Source organism: Salmo trutta, chromosome 24, assembly GCF_901001165.1.
Source record: "Salmo trutta chromosome 24, fSalTru1.1, whole genome shotgun sequence".
Classification (NCBI taxonomy): domain Eukaryota; kingdom Metazoa; phylum Chordata; class Actinopteri; order Salmoniformes; family Salmonidae; genus Salmo; species Salmo trutta.
The window spans coordinates 10,356,790-10,380,846 of record NC_042980.1 but is presented as its reverse complement, the minus strand read 5'-3'; the positions used below and the strand labels follow the sequence as shown (position 1 = coordinate 10,380,846).

General features: G+C 42.8%; 1 protein-coding gene across 2 annotated transcripts; it reads left to right on the top strand.

Annotated features, from left to right (window-relative positions):
* Nucleotides 1–1,253: 1,253 nt before the first annotated feature.
* LOC115160665 (WD repeat-containing protein 75) lies at nucleotides 1,254–22,322 on the top strand. 2 transcript variants are annotated; one of them, XM_029710904.1, is made up of 20 exons: nucleotides 1,254–1,369; nucleotides 1,969–2,098; nucleotides 2,252–2,317; nucleotides 2,413–2,512; nucleotides 2,966–3,090; nucleotides 3,452–3,522; nucleotides 3,888–4,004; nucleotides 4,125–4,213; nucleotides 9,084–9,242; nucleotides 9,571–9,746; nucleotides 10,036–10,211; nucleotides 10,418–10,569; nucleotides 10,792–10,969; nucleotides 18,070–18,164; nucleotides 18,309–18,404; nucleotides 18,636–18,805; nucleotides 19,021–19,080; nucleotides 19,217–19,363; nucleotides 19,800–19,891; nucleotides 21,957–22,322. In XM_029710904.1, the coding sequence occupies exons 1-20, from the start codon at nucleotides 1,284–1,286 to the stop codon at nucleotides 22,165–22,167; spliced, it is 2,496 nt and encodes an 831-aa protein (XP_029566764.1). In that variant the 5' UTR covers nucleotides 1,254–1,283; the 3' UTR covers nucleotides 22,168–22,322. The 2 variants fall into 2 exon arrangements, with proteins under 2 accessions (XP_029566764.1, XP_029566765.1); XM_029710905.1 differs by having other exon boundaries at nucleotides 1,255–1,369; nucleotides 10,795–10,969.
* Nucleotides 22,323–24,057: the final 1,735 nt, after the last annotated feature.

Sequence of the window (24,057 nt, the reverse complement as noted above, 5' to 3'; positions counted from 1 at the left end):
CCGGGTACCGTCCCCAATCAAATGGGCAGGTGGAACGAGTAAATCAGGAACACCAGCCTTCGCTTTGGCTCCCCCTCCTGTCCAGCTCAGGCGTTCAGCGTCACCAGCCTTCTAGCTGCTGCCGAATCTACTGCTAGCAAACGCCCTTCACTCCTCAACCCCAGACTTGTCTCGTCATCATTACACACACCCGGTTCCAATCCCCACTCTATCACTGTATTAATACTCCCTCTGCCATTAGTCTTTGTCGATCATTGTAAATGTTACTTGTTTTCTTGAGAGGAATCTCTCCTATTTCCTGAGTACTTTATATTTTGCACTTTGGGTTCGCTCTCTGCCTTTTTGTTTATGAAGATATATTTTGTTTCATCCCGATCTATGGTGCTTAAATAAATGTAGTAATTCTAAACCTGCGACTACTCCTCTCGACACCAGTGACTCTCATGAGGACCGCCACAGGAAAAGAAGACCCAGAGTTACTTCTGCTGCAGAGGATAAGTTCATTAGAGTTACCAGCCTCAGAAATTGCAGCCCAAATAAATGCTTCACAGAGTTCAAATAACAGACACATCTCAACATCAACTGTTCAGAGGAGACTGTGTGAATCAGGCCTTCATGGTCAAATTGCTGCAAAGAAACCACTTGCTAAAGGACACCAATAATAAGAAGAGACTTGCTTGGGCCAAGAAACATGAGTAATGGACATTATACAGGTGAAAATCTGTCCTTTGGTCTGATGAGTCCAAATTTGAGATTTTTAGTTCCAACCACCGTGTCTTTGTCAGATGCAGAGTAAGTGAACGGATGATATCCGCATGTGTGGTTCCAACCATGAAGCATGGAGGAGGAGGTGTGATGGTGTGGGGGTGCTTTGCTGGTGACATTTAGTGATTTATTTAGAGTTCAATGCACACTTAACCAGCATGGCTACCAGTGTGCAAAGCTGTCATCAAGGCAAAGTGTGGCTACCTTGAAGAATCTCAAATATAAAATATATTTGTATTTGTTTTACACTGTTTTGGTTACTACATGATTACATATGTGTTATTTCATAGTTTTGATGTCTTCATTATTATTCTACAATGTAGAAAATAGTAAAAAATAAAGAAAAACCCTTGAACGAAGGGTGTCCAAACTTTTGACTGCTACGGTATATACATATACATATGCAGTAATTTATGTAGAACGCTTGAGGGCGACTAAGCACCAGTTCTGAATAAACACGAACAGAAGATAGCCACGTGTGGTTCAGATGCGAAGGTTCATAGTTGAAATTCGGAAAGATGGTGGAGCACGCAGAAATCCGCATGGTTCACCGTGGTGGCAGCAAAATAAACTTTAGGGAGCCAGTTATTACAAATGATTCCAGGTACGTATGTATTGATTGCAGCAGACCTGAACTAAATATATGTCACAAGTATGGATGCAAATTGTAGTCATGGTTAGCTTCTGTGGCTAGCTAACTTGTTACTGTGTTAACGTGAGCTAGCTAACAGTATTCCAAACGTCAGAGAAACATGTATTTTACTTCAGAATTCTAGAACGCCACGGATTCAAGGTTAGCTATCTGGCTACTATGAATCAGCATGTAACGTTAGCATACGTTACCGGTATGTTTACGTTAGCTAAATAGCTAAACCTGCATTTGCTATTTATTAACTAGCTCGCTTATCACGATAAACTATCAGGCATCTTTCTTTTTTTTTTAACCTTTATTTAACTCGGCAAGTCAGTTAAGAACCAATTCTTATTTACAATGACGGCCTACCAGGGAACAGTGGGTTAACTGCCTTGTTCAGGGGCAGAACGACAGATTTTTACCTTGTCAGCTCGGGGATTCGATCTAGCAAACTTTCGGTTACTGGCCCAATGCTCTAGGCTACCTGCCGCCCCAATCTAGCTAACGTTACATTGAATCTGGAATAACCGTAGACTGTAAACTGATTTCAATCCGGTCGTTTTTTGCAGGTTCCTTTTGTGTGCCGCGGGGGAGTCCGTGAACGTGTACAGTACCTGCACAGAGGAATACGTCCATGGTTTGCAGGGACACACTGACCTGGTGACAGGCGTTGTCCTCAACCCTTCAAACCATCTGCAGGTTTGTCAATACAGTTGCTACATATACGTGTCTGCAAACTTTGTCTGATCAGCAACATGTTTATGTCTAAAGAAACATGGTTGGGTGTCTGAGGAGTGTTTGCACATTGCGATGTTTTGAGTGTAGACGTGACATTGTCGCACTCTCTTGCAGGTATACTCGTGCTCAGCAGATGGCACTGTCCGATTGTGGGACTTCACGGATGGCATCCTCATCAAGGTACTGCCACAGCAGCATTCTTTACCAAAGTCAGTTTTAATCACTGCTTCCTGTTTGCTTCATGTGCTTAAATGACTTACTATGATACTTTTCAGACCTTCATTATCGGGTACCCAATCTACGCCATTTACATCTCGGAAAAACATGGAGGAGTTGTTTTTGTCGTCGTTCCCATGGCAAATTACAAAAGCTCTGGTAAGTATAGCTCCACTTTGAAAAGGCTATGTGAACGCTTCTACAGCCGTTACACAGTAGGTCATGTAAAGCACAGCACAGAGAATTTTCGACCAACCTTGGCGATACTTCCTCAAATCCCGACTTGTCTAAACTTCCATGTCTAGTTGCAAGGGGTTTGTTAGAATTAAGAAAATGATCCGTTATTACATTTTAAATCCATTGAGTAATCCAACAATGTGTACGCTGCTGTCTTGTCTGTTTCATATCGTCTCTCATTGATTGAGACAGCTGGGTGTCCACCCCAAAGTGCCAAATGTCATGTTGACACTCACCTCGTTCAATGAGAAAATCTGAAATAGACAAGATGGCGTTGTTCTTTTAAGTCAAAGGTGGTTTCTATGTAATTGCTCAACAAAATGGTGCAGAATGTTGAAGAGGGTGACCTCTGACCCATATGTGGTGTGTCTTCAGAGCTGTTCCAGCTGGTGGCTGTTCATCTGCCCCGCAGTGGGGACCAGGAAGTGGAAGCACGAGAGCTGTCGATCGTGCTCTGTGATGTCAGCCCCCACCCTGGGGCTGCCTCCTTTGGCAGAGAGGTACATGTAATAGGCCTATACTTCATGTACCAGGTACTCCAGTAGCGAACAAGTCTCTGGCAGCAAACGACTTAGCCAAGGGTAACACTTAAACCATAATGATTGCTTTTGCAGGAGACGTTACAACAATCTTTATGCACACTCTTGTCATAGTTTGCACATTGTTGATTTTAGCAAAAGGCATGGCATGTTTTATTATCACCTTCAATATTGACGCCAGGTTTTTACTTGAAACCTTGGGTGTACTCCTAGCAAACAAACAGGCTGAAACTGGGAGGGACCCCCCTGAACACCATTTACAACAATGTGCACTAATGAATATAATTCACCTCCTTGTTTCTTCATCCACTCTTTCTCACAGGGTGAATACATAGCTGCTGTCAAAGGTTTACAGCTCGAGGTATTTTTCTTCAAAAAGCAGAAGTCCTACAGGTAAACACCATTCTCGCACATCAGGAGGCTGTCCCCTTCAATGACAGTAGGCATGAATGGTAATTTGTGGTTTTGTCTCTCTGGCTAGTGTTTGAGCAACACAAGTCCAACCACACTGAACGGCAGGTTATCTGTTGGATGAGTGGCCTTTCTGCTTGTCTGTAGTCAGGAGTGCGAGTTCAGCCAGCCCTCTCCATTATTTTGAGCTACCCCTTATCTGTAAAAGGGAACTAATAAGCATCATAAGGATTCATTACATTACAGTATTTTTGACATTGTCCATATTTGACATTGCCCAAATAACATTGCTCATGACTTTGTCATAGTTCTCATTCAATTGTATTGTTTGTTTCTGTGCCCCACAGGTTTTCCCTGAAGCCAGGGATGAAGAAAGGGGCCAAGAATGCCTTCACCTGTGTTTCGTGCCACCCTAAAGAGGACTGTATTGCCACAGGTCACGCAGATGGCAAGATTCGCATGTGGTGAGTGATGCTCGAAGAACTTAGAGACCATGCCCAAACATGGCCTCACCAAAGACCAAATCTAGGGGAAACGCTTGATTGGCATCACTCACAGTCAATGTTCTTTCCCTGTCTTCATAGGAGAAACTTCAACCAGAAGAAGGAGTACACATACTCCACCTTGCACTGGCACCACGGTGCTGTCAACACACTGTGCTTCACCCCAGAAGGTAATATAACCACTGAACCCATAACTGTTGAATTATACCTAGACATATCATCTCTGATCACTCTATGCCAGGGTTCCCCAATAGGTGGCGGGTGATTTTATTTGCCCCCTCAAGTCTAATGAGCAAAAAAAAATATATATATATAATATTACATACAGTTGAAGTCGAAAGTTTACAACACTTAGGTTGGAGTCATTTAAAACTCATTTTTCAACCACTCCACACATTTCTTGTTAACAAACTATAGTTTTGGCAAGTCGTTTATGACATCTACTTTGTGCATGACACAAGTAATCTTTCCAACAATTGTTTAGACAGATTATTTCACTTATAATTCACTGTATCACAATTCCAGTGGGTCAGAAATTTACATACACTAAGGTGACTGCCTTTAAACAGCTTGGAAAATTCCAGAAAATGATGTCATGGCTTTATAGGCTAATTGACATCATTTGAGTCAATTGGAGGTGTACCTGTGGATGTATTTCAAGGCCTACCTTCCAACTCAGTGCCTCAATGCTTGACATCATGGGAAAATCAAAAGAAATCAGCCATCTGTACAAACAATGTTACGCAAGTATAAACACCATGGGACCACACAGCCGTCATACCGGTCAGGAAGGAGACGTGTTCTGTCTCCTAGAGATGAACGTTCTTTGGTGCAAAAAGTGCAAATCAATCCCAGAACAACAGCAAAGGACCTTGTGAAGATGCTGGAGGAAACGGGTACAAAAGTATCTTTATCCACAGTAAAACTAATCCTATATTGACATAACCTGAAAGGCCGCTCAGCAAGAAAGAAGCCACTGCTCCAAAACCGCCATAAAAAGCCAGACTACGGTTTGCAACTGCACATGGGGACAAAGATCATACTTTTTGGAGCAATGTCCTCTGGTCTGATGAAACAAAATAGAACTGTTTGGCCATAATGACCATCATTATTTTTGGCGGAAAAAGGGGGAAGCTTGCAAGCCGAAGAACACCATCCCAACCGTGAAGCATGGGGGTGGCTGCATCATGTTGTGGGGGTGCTTTGCTGCAGGAGGGACTTGTGCACTTCACAAAACAGATGGCATCATGAAGGAGGAAAATTATGTGGATATATTGAAGCAACATCTCAAGACATCAGTCAGGAAGTTAAAGCTTGTTCGCAAATGGGTCTTCCAAATGGACAATGACCCCAAGCATACTTCCAAAGTTGTGGCAAAATGGCTTAAGGACAACAAAGTCAAGGTATTGGAGTGGCCATCACAAAGCCCTGACCTCAATCCCATAGAAAATTTGTGGCAGAACAGTAAAAGTGTGTGCGAGCAAGGAGGCCTACAAACCTGACTCAGTTACACCAGCTCTGTCAGGAGGAATGGGCCAAAATTCACCCAACTTATTGTGAGAAGCTTGTGGAAGGCTACCCAAAACGTTTGACCCATGTTAAACAATTTAAAGGCAATACACTAAATTAGTGTTTGGTAGCATGTAAACTTCTGACCCACTGGGAATGTGATGAAAAGAAGTAAAAGCTGAAATAAATCATTCTCTACTATTATTCTGACACTTCACATTCTTAAAATGAAGTGATGGTCCTTCTGACCTAAGACAGGGAATTTTTACTAGGATTAAATGTCAGGAATTGTGAAAAACTGAGTTTAAATGTATTTGGCTAAGGTGTATGTAAACTTCCGACTTCATCTGTAAATGAAAACCTAATTCTTTGATTATGTTTTACTGGTAATGGGGACGTACGTAAATGCCAACAAATATGTTTTTGGTCAGTGTGTGACCTTTATTTAAACTAGGCAAGTCCGTTAAGAACAAATTCTTATTTACAATGACGGCCTAACCCAGACAATGCTGGGCCAATTGTGCGCCGCCCTATGGGACTACCAATCACGGCTGGATGTGATACAGCCTGGATTCGAACCAGGTACTATAGTGACGTCTCTTGCACTGAGATGCAGTGCCTTAGACCGTTGCGTCCGTGTGTTAACTATTTAACTGTACTAAAATGTTAAATATTGGTATCGTTTTTTTTGGGCAAGGAAAATATTGGATATCGGTATCAGCCAAAAATGTCATATTGGTGCATCACTATAATTCAACCATGAAGGCCTGATTTCACGGTCTCCTCTGAGCAGTTGATGTTGAGATGTGACTGTTACTTGAACTCTGACGCATTTATTTGGGCTCCAATCTGAGGTGCAGTTAACTCTAATTAACTTATCCTCTGCAGAGGTAACTCCGGGTCTCCGCCTTTCCTGTGGTGGTCCTCATGAGAGACAGTTTCATCATAGCACTTGATGGTTATTGCGACTGCACTCTTGAACGTTCTTGACATTTTCCAGATTGACTGGCCTTCATGTCTTTAAGTAATGATAGACTGTCGTTTCTCTTTGCTTATTTGAGCTGTTCTTGCCATTATATGGACTTGGTTCTTTACCAAATAGGGCTATCTTCTGTATGCCACCCCTACCTTGTCACAACACTACTGATAGGCTCAAACGCATTAAGAAGTAAAGATATTCCACAAATGTAATTTTAACAAGGCAGGTGACTACCTCATGAAGCTGGTTGAGAGAATGCCAAGAGTGTGCAAAGCTGTCAAGGCAAATGGTGGCTACTTTGAAGAATCTCAAATATTTTGATTTAACACTTTTGTTTACTACATGATTCCATAGTTTTGATGTCTTCACTGTTCTACAATGTAGAAAATAGTAAAAATAAAGAAATCCTTGAATGAGTAGGTGTCCAAACTTTTGACTGGTACTGTGTGTGCACACAGTGCATTTGGAAAGTATTCAGACCATTCCCTTTTTCCACATTTTGTTACATTACAGCCGTATTCTAAAATGGATTACATTATTTTTTTCCCCCCTCAAGCTACACACAATACCCCATAATGACAAAGCAAAAACAGGTTTTTAGAAATGTTTGCAAATGTTTTAATAATAAAAACATACCTTATGTAAATAAGTATTCAGACCCTTTGCTATGAGACTCAAAATTGAGCTCCGGTGCTTCCTGTTTCCATTGATCATCATTGAGCTGTTTCTACAACTTGGAGTCCACCTATGGTGTATTCAATTACATTAGTATTCAGACCCTTTACTCTGCACTTTGTTGAAGCACTTACAAGCTTGGCACAACTGTATTTGGGGAGTTTCTCCCATTCCTCTCTGCAGATCCTCTCAAACTCTGTCAGGTTACATGGGGAGCGTTGATGCACAGCTATTTTCAGGTCTCTCCAGAGATGTTTTGAGCAGGTTCAAGTCCAGGCTCTGGCTGGGCCACTCTAGGACATCCTGCATTTTCTTGGCTGTTTGCTTAGGGTTGTTGTCCTGTTGCAAGATGAACCTTCGCCCCAGTCTGAGGTCCTAACCTGCTCCAGAGCGCTTTTCATCAAGGATCTCTGTGTACTTTGCTCTGTTCATCTTTCCCTCGATCCTGACTAGTCTCCCTTTCGCTGAAAAACATCCCCACAGCATGATGCTGCCACCATGCTTCATCGTAGGGATGGTATTGGCCAGCTGAGCGATGCCTGTTTTCCTCCAGATGTGGCGCTTGGCATTCAGGCCAAAGAGTTCAATCTTGGTTTCATCAGACCAGAAAATCTTGTTTCATGGTCTGCAAGTCCTTTAAGGTGCCTTTTTGCAAACTCCCTGACCAAGGCCTTTTCTCCCCTGATTGCTTAGTTTGGCCCGTGCTGCCAGCTTTAGGAAGTCTTGGTGGTTCCAAACTTCTTCCATTTTTAAGAATGATGGAGGCCACTGTTCTTGCGGACCTTCAATGCTGCAGTAATGTTTTGGTACCGTTCCCTAGACGTGTGCCTCGACACAATCCTGTCTCGAAGCTCTACGGACAATTCCTTCGACCTCATGGTTTGGTTTTTGCTCTGACATGCACTGTCAACTGTGGGACCTTTTTATATAGACCGGTGTGTGCCTTTTTTACAAATCATGTCCAATCATTTCAATTTACCACAGGTGGACTCCAATCAAGTTGTAGAAACATCTCAAGGATGATCAATGGAAACAGGATGCACCTGAGCTCAATTTTGTCTCAGCAAAGGGTCTGAATACATATGTAAATAAAATGTTCGTTTTTTTTATACATTTGCACAGATTTCTTAACCTGTTTTTGATTTGTCATTATGGGGTATTGTGTGTAGATTGATTGAAAAAATGTAATTTCATACATTTTAGAATAAGGCTAACAACATTTGGGAAAAAGGGAAGGGTTCTGAATACTTATACATGCATGCATGCATGCATGCATGCATGCATGCATACATATTTCGTTGATGGACATAAGACTAAAATCAGCAGGAAATGAGCTGAAAGTGATTTTAATTTAGGAAATCTGTTCCTAAGTATTCTGACACATAATGGAGGCATTCTAGCCACTCCCTACTGCTTCAAGTCCCCAAGACACGTCTCTGAACTATGTGCCTCCTATGAAATGCTCTCCCTGACCATCTGAGAGCCACTCGATCACTCAGAATTTTTTAAATGGCCTTAACCCACTTCTATATACTCTTTCCTATTCCCAATCTAAAATGTATTTAGTGCCTAGCCCGCTATTTTACCTGCCTTGATTCTAAATGTATATATTTTGAGAACAAATGAAAGCGCTATACAAATTGTTATATGCGTTCGTATCCCAATGTAATCAAGGTTTGAAATGATTTGTTTTTGTCATAATTGCGATCAAATTTGGAGTGTACAAGTTATTCATGACGTTCCGCGCCCCCGACCATTCACTCAAGAAAAAATCTTCCCGCGGCTGAATGTGGTTGGGGACCACTGCTCTGTGCCAACTGTTTTCATGGTGGAAGGATTCTGACCAGTGGCGTGACTCTTTTCTTCCTTTTCTGTAGGCACTAATCTTCTGAGTGGGGGCATAGAGTCCGTGCTGGTCCATTGGCATTACACACAGGAGAACCAGAAAGACTTCTTGCCGCGCCTGGGCGCCGCCATCACACACTTGGCCGTGTCACCTGACGGTTCCTTGTTCTGCACCTCACACTCTGACAACAGTAAGGACTATTACAGCCTGTTACAAGAATTTCACGGTTCATCTCTCCTCCCTCCCTTGAACTAATCACTGATCTGACATGACTGGATTGGTCATTGCTGTGTGCCGAAGCTATGCTTGCACCTATCCAATCACGTTAGATCAGTGATTCTTCAAGGAAGGATGCTTAAATCTGTTCAGAGTCCTAAGTCTCACATTTACAAGGGACAGTGGCCATATGTATTCATTCTATGTATGTTCCTTTTGTCAACTGCTAGGAATATTCAATCTGTAGACCTAACCCTTTCTGGGGGTTTTTCCCTCCCCTTTTCTCGGGTCCCCCTCTCAAGAGATCACAATCATTCAGAGCTGTGTCAAAGTGTCGGCCGTCATCCAGGGGCTGGTTAAAGGCGATGGTGTGTGGACAAACCTAATTATCGACCCGCGCAGTAAAGCTTTGGTGCTCAACGGGAAACCTGGGCACCTGCAGTTCTACTCTCTCCACCGCGACAAGCAACTCTACAACGTAAGCACGCCTTTTTATCTACAGGAACTGTCAATTTAAAAACCACCAAACACTGTCCTTGTAAACTTGGGCCAGGCAGCTACCTAGGAATGTCCTTGAACTTTTGTCACATGACTTGTAGAAACGGAATGACTAGAATGGATATTTATATCATTTTATTTCTATGGCCTGAGTCTTGAAGGTCTGGCTTCGCTCATTTGTCATGAACAAAAAATGTAACTATTTGATAATGAATGAACTCTTGAGTAAGTTAATGAAAATGATTTGACTATTTCTCTTCTACCTTCAGTTGGACATAGTACAGCAGGAGTATATCCACGAGGAGGGTCTGGACCAGTTTGAGGTGGTCAAAGCGGCATTCGACGCCCGCGGCGACTGGCTTGCTACCGTGGACGAGAGGAGAAAAAAAGGCGCTGAGCTGGAGATCAATTTGAAGCTGTGGGAGTACGACAAGCTAACTCAGGGGTACTATTTATTTATAAGCCTGGTTGCATGTTGTACATGTCTTCATATTAACATGTTGTGGCATTGTTTTCATGCTCATCAATAACAAGTCCTTTAGTTATTGCTGTTCACACATTTGGCTGTAACGCTGCTCCATTTGTGATATGTTTAAGTATGTGGTTTCCATCTTTCACCCACTCTCCACCCTACCTCGTCCCCCTCTGTAGTTTTGTGCTGAACACCACGGTGACAGCTCCCCACGAGGACCGGATTACAGCCATGTTTTTCAGCCCCTCCCCAGAGACCACCATGCTGGTGACCACTAGCCTCGACGGCCACTTCAAAGCCTGGCTGCTGGCAGACCACTCAGACACCAAGGGTAAGTGGTCACGAGGTGGTTCTTTCTATGGGTTTTGGTTTGGATTGTTGAGCCTGATGGCCAGGATTTGACAAGTCTTCCTATATAATAGGTCTTTGAGACCTGCTAGTTATGGTTCACTGACACATGATTTGCCAAATCAAGGTACCAATGAGCCAAATCAAACTGGTGCTCTAACGTTCTCCCTGGCTTTTCCTTTCTCTGTATGCGTATGACGACCAGCAGAGGGCTTCTGGGCATGTGACTTTGTGGGTGGGTATCATCTCCTGAAGCCCGGTTGCTGCTCCTTCTCGGCTGACGGCTCCCTTTTGGCCGTGGGCTTCCAGGAGGTGGTGACCGTGTGGAGCACCGCTTCCTGGGAGCTACTCACCACTCTGTCCCAGCCCCCAGGGGCCATCAGGTCAGAACACACACACACACACACACACACACTTACAAACATTCACACACTGATACAAGTATACACAAACACACACGACCATTGAAACGAGCAGACGTTTCAACAACTTTGCTAACATAAAACTAATGTTAGCAGATATAGCAGTCTGTCAACAAACAAGATGGCCTAACGCTAGAAAAGCCTAGGCCTCGTTGGACCACTAGCATTTTTCATTGGTTTATGTACAAATGAAAAAAACACAAACGCCACAATTCAAGTGTTAAAATCTATTAAATAAGCACCATAGCAAAGTTCATTCATTATTTATTCGTTAAGGGCAAGTCTTAAGGAACAGTATGCATTTCAAAAGGACAGAGTGGCATAGTGTATTCTGAGTCCAAGTATATTACTATGCTTTGGAGTGTTGCAGTGCACACCTGGAGCGCATGAAATCGTGGTAATTCTGCCAAAAAGTTAGATTTTGAAATAGAGCTGAAGGGGTCATTTGTAAGAGTTGTTTGGCAAGGAGAGGTGATTTAGAAATGGCACAACCTGCTCTTTCTGATACAGTATAGTCTTACCTGCTTTTGACTCTGTAGAATAATGTCCCTTTTTGCTGCTGCAATTCATGTCTATTCCAAGCTGTGCTGTTCATCAGATTCTTCATATACAACTGAATATATTCTTTCCCATTAGACTATTGTCAATTTAGTCTTGTCTGTAGGCTAACTCTGTGAAATTTAGTTTAGTGTCAACGGGCCATCAGCTGGACAGGCTGACTACCAGTGAAATAACTGGCTGTAAATCACATGTCCTCTTAACTGCTTATAACACTTTCTGTTGGTGATATTACAATTCTAACAACGACTATGTGTTATATAGACTTACTTAGGAAAAGTCGAGGACATGACTTAAAAAACTAAGTCCATTTTGAGTCAATTAAACTCTTGACTCTCCTAGTGTTAAACCAACCGTTATGACTCGTGATATGAACTTAGGTTCACATTTCCGTTGTTTACTTGTGTAACACCCTCTGTGGTACTTACAGTTCCTTCAGAAAGTATTCATACCCCTTTACCATTTCCACATTTTGTGCTAAAGGCTGAATTTAAAATTGATTAAATTGCGATTTTTCTGTCACTGGCCTACACACATGTGTAATTATGTTTTTAGAAATGTTTACAAATTTAATCAAATGACAGTTAAATGTCTTGAGTCAAAGCATTTAACCCCTTTATGGCAAGCCTAAAGTTCAGGAGTACACATTTGCTTAACTCAAATAAGTTGCATGGACTCACTGTGTGCAATAATAGTGTGTAACATGATTTTTGAATGACTACCTCATCCCTACCCCACGCATAAAATGAAGGTCCCTCTGTTGAGCAGTGAATTTCGAACACAGATTCAACCACAAAGACCAGGGATGTTTTCCAATGCCTCGCAAAGAAGGGCACCTATTGGTAATGGGTAAAAGAAAGAGAGAAAAAAATGATATTGGATATCCTTTTGAACATGATGAAGTTATTAATTACACTTTGGATGGTATATAAATACACCAAGTCACTACAAAGATACAGGCGTCCTTCCTAACTCAGTTGCCGGAGAGGAAGGTAAACGCTCAGGGATTTCACCATGAGGCCAATGATTTTTTTAACAGCGGCGATGGGGAAAAAACTGAGGATGGATCAACATTGTACAGTCGTGGCCAAAAGTTTTGAGAATGACACAGATACTCATTTTCACAAAGTCTGCTGCTTCAGGGTCTTAAGATATTTTTGTCAGATGTTACTATGGAATACTGAAGTATAATTATAAGCATTTCATAAGTGTCAAAGGCTTTTATTGACAATTACATGAAGTTGATGCAAAGAGTCAATATGTGCAGTGTTGACCCTTCTTTTTTAAGACCTCTGCAATCCGCCCTGGCATGCTGTCAATTAACTTCTGGGCCACATCCTGACTGATGGCAGCCCATTCTTGCATAATCAATGCTTGGAGTTTGTCAGAATTTGTGGGGTTTTGTTTGTCCACCTGCCTCTTGAGGATTGACCAGAAGTTCTCAATGGGATTAAGGTCTGAGGAGTTTCCTGGCCATGGACCCAAAATATGTTTTGTTCTCCGAGCCACTTAGTTATCACTTTTGCCTTATGGCAAGGTGCTCCATCATGCTGGAAAAGGCATTGTTTGTCACTAAACTGTTCCTGGATGGTTGGGAGAAGTTGTTCTCGGGGGATGTGTTGGTACCATTCTTTATTTGTGACTGTGTTCTTAGGCAAAATTGTGAGTGAGCCCTCTCCCTTGGCTGAGAAGCAACCCCACACATGAATGGTCTCAGGATGCTTTACTGTTGGCATGACACAGGACTCATGGTAGTGCTCACCTTGTCTTCTCCGGACAAGCTTTTTTCCAGATGCCCCAAACAATCGGAAAGGGGGTTCATCAGAGAAAATGACTTTACCCCAGTCCTCAGCAGTCCAATCCCTGTACCTTTTGCAGAATATCCGTCTGTCCCTGATGTTTTTCCTGGAGAGAAGTGGCTTCTTTGCTGCCCGTCTTGACACCAGGCCATCCTCCAAAAGTCTTCGCCTCACTGTGCGTGCAGATGCACTCACACCCACCCCCTGCCATTCCTGAGCAAGCTCTGTACTGGTGGTGCCCCGATCCCGCAGCTGAATCAACTTTAGGAGACGGTCCTGGCGCTTGCTGGACTTTCTTGGGCGCCCTGAAGCCTTCTTCACAACAATTGAACCACTCTCCTTGAAGTTCTTGATGATCTGATAAATGGTTGATTTAGGTGCAATCTTACTGGCAGCAATATCCTTGCCTGTGAAGCCCTTTTTGTGCAAAGCAATGATGGCGGCAGGTAACCATGGTTGACAGAGGAAGAACAATGATTCCAAGCACCACCCTCCTTTTAAAGCTTCCAGTCTGTTATTCGAACTCAATCAGCATGACAGAGTGATCTTCAGACTTGTCCTCGTAAACACTCACACCAGTGTTAACGAGAGAATCACTGACATGATGTCAGCTGGTCCTTTTGTGGCAGGGCTGAAATGCAGCGGAAATGTTTTTGGGGGATTCAGTTCATTTGCATGGCAAAGAGGGACTTTGCAATTAATTGCAATTCATCTGATCACTCTTCATAACATTCTGGAGTATATGCAAATTGCCATCATACAAACTGAGGCAGCAGACTTTGTGAAAATTAATATTTGTCATTGTCAAAACTTTTGGCCACGACTGTAGTTACTCTACAATACTAACCTAATTGACAGAGTGAAAAGAAGGAAGCAAGTATATAATATTTATATTCTAGAACATGCATCCTGTTTGCAACAAGGCACTAAAGTGTAAACCTGCAAATAAAATTGGCGACGCAATGATTTTTGTGCTGAATAAAAAGTGTTATGTTTGGGGCAAATCTAACAAAACACATCACTGAGTTTCACTCTTCAGATTTTCAAGCATGGTGGCTGCATCGTGTAATGGGTATGCTTGTCATCAGCAAGGACTCTAGAGTTTTCTAGTAAAAAAATGGTCTGCTTTCCAACAAACACTGGGAGACATTCCCCTTTTAGCAGGATAATAACCTAGAACACGAGTAAATATTCACTGGAATTGCTTACCAAGACAACATTGAATGTGGCCTAGTTACAGTTTTGACTTAAATTGGCTAGAAAATCTATGGCAAGACTTCGCTGAAAATGGCTGTCTAGCAGTGTTTAACAACCAACTTGACAGAGCTTGAAGAATTTTGAAAAGAATGTGCAATTATTGTACAATAGCCAGAAAGACATACACAGCTGTAATCGCTGCCAAGGGTGTTTGTAACATTTTATTTTTATTTTATTTTACCAGGTAAGTTGACTGAGAACACATTCTCATTTACAGCAACGACCTGGGGAATAATTTCAGGGGAGAGGAGGGGGATGAATGAGCCAATTGTAAGCTGGGGATGATTAGATGGCCATGATTTAGCCAGGACACCAGGGTTAACACCCCTACTCTTACGATAAGTGGAATGGGATCTTTAATGACCTCAGAGAGTCAGGACACCCGTTTAACGTCCCATCCGAAAGACGGATGTCAACATGTATTGACTCGGGTGTGAATACTTATGAGATTTCTGTATTTCATTTTCAATAAATGTGCAAAGATTTCTAAACATATTTTCACTTTTTCAATATGGGCCATTGAGTGTAGATGGGTGAAAAAAAAATAAAGATCTAATCCATTTTGAATTCAGGCTGTAACAACAATGTGGAATAAGTTGAGGGGTATGAATACTTTCTGAAGGAACTGTAAGTCTGTAATATTTGCACAAAACGAGTGCACTTCATGGCAACAGATCGGGAACATACAAAAAATGAAGTTATATTGGCCAGCCATGTCAACTTGGGAGACAGAATCTGCTGCGCAACGTTAAGTGTCAGCCTCTACTACAATATCTTGCCAAGTCAGCCCCCCCCTCCCTCCTTAGGTCAGTGAGTGCAAACCATTTGTATTTGGTGTGTTGTCTTATTCAATTGCATGCCAAAGCTTCTTAGCTGCAGCCTGAAAATGACGACAAACTGGTCTTAGTTCTGGTATTCACAATGGCCCCAAGCCATTACATACAGTGATAGTCAACTATACATCACTCTCAATTCTTTTACATCTTTTACCTAAAATGAGGATGTAATTTGCTCCCTTTCTGATTTCCTCTATTTTTGCATAATTTTGATACTGAATTATCAGCTCTTCAACCAAAACTTAATATTAGATAAGGGAACCTGAGTTTACAAATAACAAAACAAATTGATACTTATTTTATACTGAACAAAAATATAAACGCAACATACAGCAATTGCAACGATTTTACTGAGTTACGGTTCATATAAGGAAATCAGTCAATTAAATTCATTAGGCCCTAATCTATGGATTTCACATGACTGGGCAGGAACGCAGCCACCGGTGGGCCTGGGAGGGCGTGGGCCCACCCACTTGGGAGCCAGGCCCAGCCAATCAGAATGAGTTTGGCATGGGCACACCTGGTTGTGAGGCCGGTTGGACGTAGTGCCAAATTCTCTAAAATGATATTGGAGGCGGCTTAGGGTAGAGAGATTAATATACATTCTCTGGCAACAGCTCTGATAGACATTCCTGCAGTCAGCATGCCAATTGCTCGCTCCCTCAACTTGAAACATCTGTGGCCTTGTGTTGTGACAACTGCACATTTTAATGGCCTTTTATTGTCCCCAGCGCAAGGTGCATCTGTGTAATGATCATGCTGTTTAATCAGCTTCTTGATTTGCCACACCTGTCAGGTGGATGTATTATCTTGGCAAAGGAGAAATGTTCACTAACAGGGATATAAACACAGTTGTGCAACCAAAATTGAGAAGCTTATTGTGCGTATGGAAAAATGTTGATGTTTTTCAGCTCATGAAACATGGGACCAACACTTTACATGTTGTGTTTATATTTTTGTTCAGTGTATTTATTTATTTATTTAAATAAGTTATGCAACACCCTATTCCACTGTGAATTTCCCCCTTACACTCAATAAGTGGTTGTGCAACCTTTTGCTGCAATGACTGCAACCAAATGCTTCCTGTAGATGTTGATCAGTCTCTCACATTGCTGTGGAGGAATTTTGGCCCACTCTTGCTTACAGAACTTCTTTAACTCTGTGACATTTGTGGGTTTTCAAGCATGAACTGTTAATTTCAAGTCCTGACACTAAATCTCAATTGGGATTAGGTCTGGACTTTGACTAGGCCATTCCAAAACTTCAAATTTGTTGCTTTTTAACCATTTTCATGTAGACTTGATTGTGTGTTTTGGATCATTGTCTTGCTGCATTACCCAGCTGTGCTTCAGCTCACTGTTGGATGACCTGACATTCTCCTGTGGAATTCTCTGATACAGAGCGGAACTCATTGTTTCTTCTATTAAGGCAAGTCGTCCAAGTCCTGAGGTAGCAAAGCATCCCCAAACCATCACACTACCACCACCATGCTTGACCGTTGCTATGAGGTTCGTACTGTAGAATGCAGTGTTTGGTTTTCGCCAGACATAATGGGACCCATCTCTTCCAAAAAAGTTGACTCAAGTTTGCCAAAAAGCAACTGGCTGATCATCAAGACTCTTGGAAGAATGTTCTATGGACAGATGAGTCAAAAGTATAACTTTTTGGATGACATGGGTCCCATTATGCCTGGCGAAAACACCGCGTTCCACAGTAAGAACCTTATACCAACAGTCAAGCATCAAATAAAATTGTTGTTCACATACACATGTTTAGCAGATGTTATTGTAGGTGTAGCAAAATGCTTGTGGCAGCTCTGCTTCTCTGCATTGTGGTGGTAGTGTGATGTTTTGGAGATGCTTTGCTTCCTCAGGACTTGGACGACATGCCTTAATAGAAGGAACCCTGAATTCTGCTCTGTATCAGAGAATTCTACAGGAGAATGTCAGGCCTTCCGTCTGTGAGCTGAAGCTGAAGCGCAGCTGGGTCATGCAGAAAGACAATGATGGAAAACACAAGTCTACATGATTTTGAAAATGGCTAAAACACCATTTTGAAGTTCTGGAATGGCCTAGTCAGTCAAGACCTAATCCCAATTGAAATGATGTGGCAGGACTTGAAACAAGCAGTTTATGCTTGAAAACCCACAAATGTTGCTGAGTTAAAGAAGTTCTGCATGGAAGAGTGGGCCAAAATGTATCTGATAACATTCAGTATGCAAAAGTAGAGAATTAGAAAGGGGGCAAATACTTTCTCACAGCACTGAATAGGGATATCTCTGCCTCGTATGTGCTCAGAGGGATGTAGGCAATTGCTGGTACAGATGGCTGTGGAAGTCAAGCACTGGGACTCTGCACTGTTATTCCAGCTGCTCATAGTCCGTTGTGTAACCACCTATGGATTTTTCTGTTTGGTGTTTACATGTGGTCTGAACTGAAATGATTTCAGGTGACTGCATTTGTAGTTGGAGCTCTGGTGTGGAAAAGCTTCTTGCCACTAATCCTGTGAAATATGTTTTTAGGGTGGGTGGTGGTATGGTCAGGTGGACTTTGACAGTACGGTAAGAGACGGGTGACATGGTTTGAAGGTTAAGACTCTTTTGATCCAACAGGGACCTTTGTTTTGGACGGTTAAGCTGTTCCAAGTACCTGTTGGGGACCAGCACCAAGAACCAACTCTGCTGCTGGAACCTCCTCACCTGCTCACGTAAGACAGTGGCCCTCTGACGTGTGTGCTCGTGTGCAACTGTCCTATAAGCAACACATCCATGACTAAAAAATAAAACTAATCTGTTCAATCCGTAAACTTTTCTCTTTCTACATTTTGTTTCTCTCTTTCCTTCTCTCTCAGTGGAGTGGAGTACCCCCATGGACGTAAGCCTGCTCCAGACCGACCCGCTGTCTGAGAACATGGCTGCCTTCTGTAGTCAATCTGGCAGCTCTGACTGTGAGTGCTACCTAGTGTCTGGTTCTAGCTGCCAGTACCAACATAACTATTTTGCCTCATTTGGGTTAGATTACTTCTGCCACACCCACTCCAAGGGCCCAAAGCGTAGCCAATTGCACATGGCAGGGTCCCCTTAGGTATTGTATAATATGTGCTGTAGCCTTGCCGTACGGTAGACCCAACCAAGTCTAAATGGGCTTCACTCCTCAATATGCCCTCTGCTCCCACCAGTGTTTGTGTTCAAGCCCAGCGAGCCACGGCCCCTCTACTCCCAGAAGGCTTTGTGCACGGGCAAGGTGCAGCATGCAGTCTTCGCGCCGCGCGACCAGATGCTGGAGAGCTGCGAGGAGCGTACCCAGTGGCTGAACAGATCCCAGCTCTACTTCCTCACCCAACACATGGTATATATATTTCCTTTGTCACCGCTAGTAAATGAAAGGACTGGACACCCAACATGTTCTGTTCCATTTCTAACCTTGAAGTTCCTCCAAACTACTAAATGACATTGAAAGTAAAGGAACTGTTAATCTGAGGTGTTGGAGCATGCTTGAGTATGACTTCTTATTCCACTGGCAGGTAACTAACCACAGAGGTTCTGTCTGACATCCATTTGTAGGATTTGTTGACTTTTAGCACCAAGACTGAAGAGGACAGACTGTTGGCATCCAGTAAACAGGTACAATCCCGCTTTGTTCCAAAACGGTTGCGAAAAACGTACTGTCATTCATTTTAGTATTTACATTTTTTTTCTGTGACAATGTATAGCATTCTCTGCGTCAGTTCTGACTCTTTGTTTTTGGGGTGTTTTTCAGCTCATGGTAGACGACAGTGTTGCCGTGACGCCGTTCTACCTGTTGTTAGGGAAACACAGACAGCAGCAACTGGACAAGCAGGAAGCGCTGACCAATCCCATGGCAGAAAGGACTCAGCTCCCACAGGGCTCCATTGCCATCAAGGAGGTGTGTTTGTGTGTGTATTCATGCAATGTTCACTGGCTGTTAATTTGCTGAACTGTAAATAAGCCTTGTGTTTCTACATTCTGCAGTGTTGGTCCTCGAAGTTCATGTTTAGCTTTGCTAGAATGCTTAAATAATGCATGTGCCAAGTATTTGTATACTTCCAAGCAGTGAACTACTGAATATACTGAGCTCACTTTAGATGCTAGGTGAGACGAATTGGTCTGCAAACATTCCCAGAATGTATCAGAAAGTTAATAAATGTTTTATTGGCTAATCATTGTAAAGGTAAACGGGGAACACTTACTTGATTCTCTCAAGAACCCAGCTTAACTTTTTAGACCAGGTTATTGAGCATTGCCCTGAAGGGCATAGTCAGTGAGCAATACGCATCAGGACCTCTGCATAACTCACTCCTCTCTCGCTCTCTCTCCCTCAGCTGCTGCACACCCCAGCCCATGTCCTGCCTTCAGCATCGTTCCTCTGCGCCATGTTTGTCCGCTCCCTGCTCATCTCCAGCTCCTCTGCCAGGTGAGTCCAGTAACTAGTAGTTTGTTTATTGTTCCAGACAAGATAATGGTTTGTGGCATACAGTAAAAAACATTTTTTTTAAAACAGTATGTTGACATAGAATCACAATGAATAGGTTAATTTACATTCCCCTGAAAAAAATGGAGAGGTCAAAGTAGTATGGTGACGATGACCTTACACCCTAGCACGGTGTTTTCCATCCATAGTCTTTGAGTAACCCCCAACAGTACACATTTTATCAGTGTGTGTGTGTGTGTCGGGATGTAAGTATGCGTGTGTGGGTAGAGTTCAGTTCGTGGACTCCCCCAGGTCATTGTTTTTAAGTAAGAATTTGTTCTGTCAATATAATCTTAAACCTAAAAGGTTATATACAGTGCGTTTGGAAAGTATTCAGACCCCTTGACTTTTTCCACAGTTTGTTACGTTACAGCCTTGTTCTAAAATGTATCTACAATCTACGCACAATACCCCATAATGACAAAGCAAAACATTTTTTATTAAAAATGGAAATATCTCACTTGCATAAGTATTCAGACCCTTTACTCAGTACTTTGTTGTAGCACCTTTGGCAGCGAATACAGCCTTGATTCTTCTTGGCTATGACCCTACAAGCTTGGCACACCTGTATTTGGGGAGTTTCTGCAGATCCTCTCAAGCTCTGTCAGGTTGGATGGGGAGCGTCGCTGCACAGCGATTTTCAGGTCTCTCCAGAGATATTCGATCAGGTTCAAGTCCGGGCTCTGGCTGCACCACTCAAGGACATTCAGAGACTTGTCCCGAAGCCAATCCTCCATTTTCTTGGCTGTGTGCTTAGGGTTGTTGTCCTGTTGCAAGGTGAATCTTCGCCCCAGTCTGAGGTCCTGAGCGCTCTGGAGCAGGTTTTCATCAAGGATCTCTCTGTACTTTGCTCCATTCATCTTTCCTTTGATCCTGACTAGTCTCCCAGTCCATGCTGCTTTAAAACATCCCCACAGCATGATGCTGCCACCACCATGCTTCACCGTAGGGATGGTGCCAGGTTTCTTCCAGACATTATGCTTGGCATTCAGACAAAATAGTTCAATCTTGGTTTCATCAGACCAGATAATCTTGTTTCTCATGATCTGAGATCTGTCATGTGCCTTACTGAGGAGTGGCTTCCGTTTGGCCGCTCTACCATAAAGGCCTGATTGGTGGAGTGCTGCAGAGATGGTTGTCCTTCTGGAAGGTTCTCCCATCTCCACAGAGTAACTTTGGAGCTCTGTCATTGACCATCGGGTTCTTTGTCACCTCCCTGATCAAGGCCCTTCTCCCCTTATTTATTGCTCAGTTTGGCCGGGCAGCCAGCTCTAGGAAGCGTTTTGGTGGGTCCAAACTTCCATTTAAGAATGATGGAGGTGACTGTGTCCTTAGGGACCTTCAGTGCTGCAGAAATGTTTTGGTACCCTTCTCCAGATCTGTGCCTCGACACAATCCTGTCTCGGAGTTCTATGGACAATTCCTTCAACCTCATGTCTTGGTTTTTGCTCTGACATGCACTGTCAACTGTGGGACCTTTTTATATAGACAGGTTTGTGCCTTTCCAAATTATCTCCAATTGAATTTACAACAGGTGGAATAGAAACATCTCAAGGATGATCACTGGAAACAGGATGCACCAGAGCTAAATTGAGTCTCATAGCAAAGGGTTTGAATACTTATGTAAATAAAACAGATACTTTATTTTTTATAAATTTGCAAACATTTCTAAGCCTGTTTTTCGCTTTGTCATCATGGGATATTGTGTGTAGATTGCTGAGGATTTTAGTAATTTTTTTAGAATGTTACATTAGTCTTAATGTGGAAAAGTCAAGGGGTCTTAATACTTTCCGAAGGCACTGTAGGTGCAGTAACAAATGCTACATCTCACTTCCTTGAGAAAGCGGGCTGATATGCGCTTTGGGTCAGAAAATTCCCTCCATATGCTAGACAGTACTGTGGGAAATCAAATTTTATGTTGACTGTTTTAATATTTTGGAATACTTGCTTAGTCATGTTTGGTCACAAGCCCCCCACTTACACGTGTTTTTTTTGTAAATTGCTGAAGAGAGGAAAAAGAACATGAAGAAGAGGAAATGGAGAGAGAGAAAGAGGAAGAGAGCTCCGAAGGGGAAGCAGACCCCCGTCTGGGGGAATCGGCAGCATGGGGCACACCCGAGGAGTTTGGGGCACCATCTCTCACCAAAGCCCAGGAGAGGGAACTGAGGAAAGTTAAAACATTTGACCACAGCTGGCTCAGCAGCCTCCTGAACTGTTAAGCTTGACTAAGCCCAAACACACACACTTTTCCAAAGGCTGTATTTTCATGTAATAAAATATATTTCTGTTTTCAAATGTGCCGTATCATGCTTGTTTCTGGCATTGCCCCAATAATGTTTCAGTTTTGCTGGATTAAAACAAAACTATCACTTTGTATTATGTCTAGCTCCGTACTGTAGTTTGTTTTGCAGAGTGATTCACTTATCAAAGTCCATCTAGTGCAATCAATTGTATTCATACTGTGTGTCAAGGTTGCTGCCATATACATTTTCCAGTTTGCCTATACAGTACCTATACAGTACCTTCATTAATGTACCCATCATGGGTGGATGTACATGTCATGGGGGTCTGGTAGCCTAGCAGTTAAGAGCAGAACGGTTGCTAATTCCAATCCCCGAGCCTACTGTGAAAGGTCTGTGCCCTAGAGCAAGGCACTTAACCCAAATTGCTCCTATAAGTGCCTGCTAAATGACTGTAAATGTACGGTGACTTCAGAAAGTATTCATACCCCTTGACTTATTTTACATTTACAGCCTGAATTCAAAATGGATTAAATAGATTTTCTCGCCCATCTACACACAATACCCCATAATTTTTTTTTTTTGCAAATGTATTAAAATACATCCAGAAATATCTAATTAGTGCATTCGGGAAGTATTCAGACCCCGTCACTTTTTCCACATTTTGTTACGTTACAGCCTTATTCTAAAATGTGTGTGTATAAAATCAAACTACACACAACACCCCTTAATGACAAGCAAAAACAGGTTTTTAAACATCTTTTTTAAACATAAACATCTTATTTACATAATTATTCAGACCCTTTGCTATGAGACTCAATTGCGCTCAGGTGCATCCTGTTTCCATTGATCATCCTTGATGTTTATACAACTGGATTGGAGGCCACCTAAATTCAGTGGATTGGACATGATTTGGAAAGGCACACATCTGTCTATATTAGGTCCCACAGTTGACAGTGCAAGTCAGAGCGAAAACCAATCCATGAGGTCCAAGGAATTGTCTGTAGAGCTCCGAGACAGGATTGTGTCGAGGCACACGTCTATGGAAAGGTACCAACAACAAAAAAGGTCACCAAGAACAGTGGCCTCCATCCATTCTTAAATGAAAGAAGTTTGGAACCGCCAAGATTCTTCCTAGAGCTGGCCGCCCAGCCACACTGAGCAATCGGGGGAGAAGGGCCTTGGTCAGGGAGGTGACCAAGAACCTGATGGTCACTCTGAATGAGCTCCAGAGTTCCTCTGTGGAGATGGGAGAACCTTCCAGAAGGACAACCATCTCGCAGAACTCTACCAATCGGGCCTTGATGGTAGAGTGGCCAGACGGAAGCCACTCCACAGTAAAAGGCACATGACAGCCCGCTTGGAGTTTGCCTAAAGGCACCTGAAGGACTCAGACCATGAGAAACAACATTCTCTGGTCTGATGACACCAAGATTGAACTCTTTGGCTTGAATGCCAGGCGTCACGTCTGGAGGAAACCTGGCACCATCTCTACGGTGAAGCGTGGTGTTGGCAGCATCATTTTGTGGGGATATTTTTCAGTGGCAGAGACTGGGAGACTACGAGGGAAAGATGAAAGGAGCAAAGTACAGAGAGATCCTTGATGAAAACCTACTCCACACTTCACTGGGTTGAAGGTACACCTTCTAACAGGACAAAGACCCTAAGCACACAGCCAAGACAATGCAGGAGTTGCTTCGGGACAAGTCTCTGAATGTTCTTGAGTGGCCCAGCTAGAACCCGATCATACATCTCTGGAGAGACCTGAAAGTAGCTGTGCAGCGACGCTCCCCATCCATCCTGACAGAGCTTGAGAGGATCTGCAGAGAAGAATGGCAGAAATTCCCCAAATACAGGTGTGCCAAGCTT

Bases quoted from the DNA above. Each gene is read 5' to 3' on its own strand.
- LOC115160665 (XM_029710904.1), top strand. From the start codon at position 1,284: ATGGTGGAGCACGCAGAAATCCGCATGGTTCACCGTGGTGGCAGCAAA. The intron at 1,370-1,968 runs GTACGTATGTAT...CGTTTTTTGCAG, and splicing joins GTTATTACAAATGATTCCAG to GTTCCTTTTGTGTGCCGCGG. The intron at 10,570-10,791 runs GTAAGTGGTCAC...TATGACGACCAG, and splicing joins AGACCACTCAGACACCAAGG to CAGAGGGCTTCTGGGCATGT.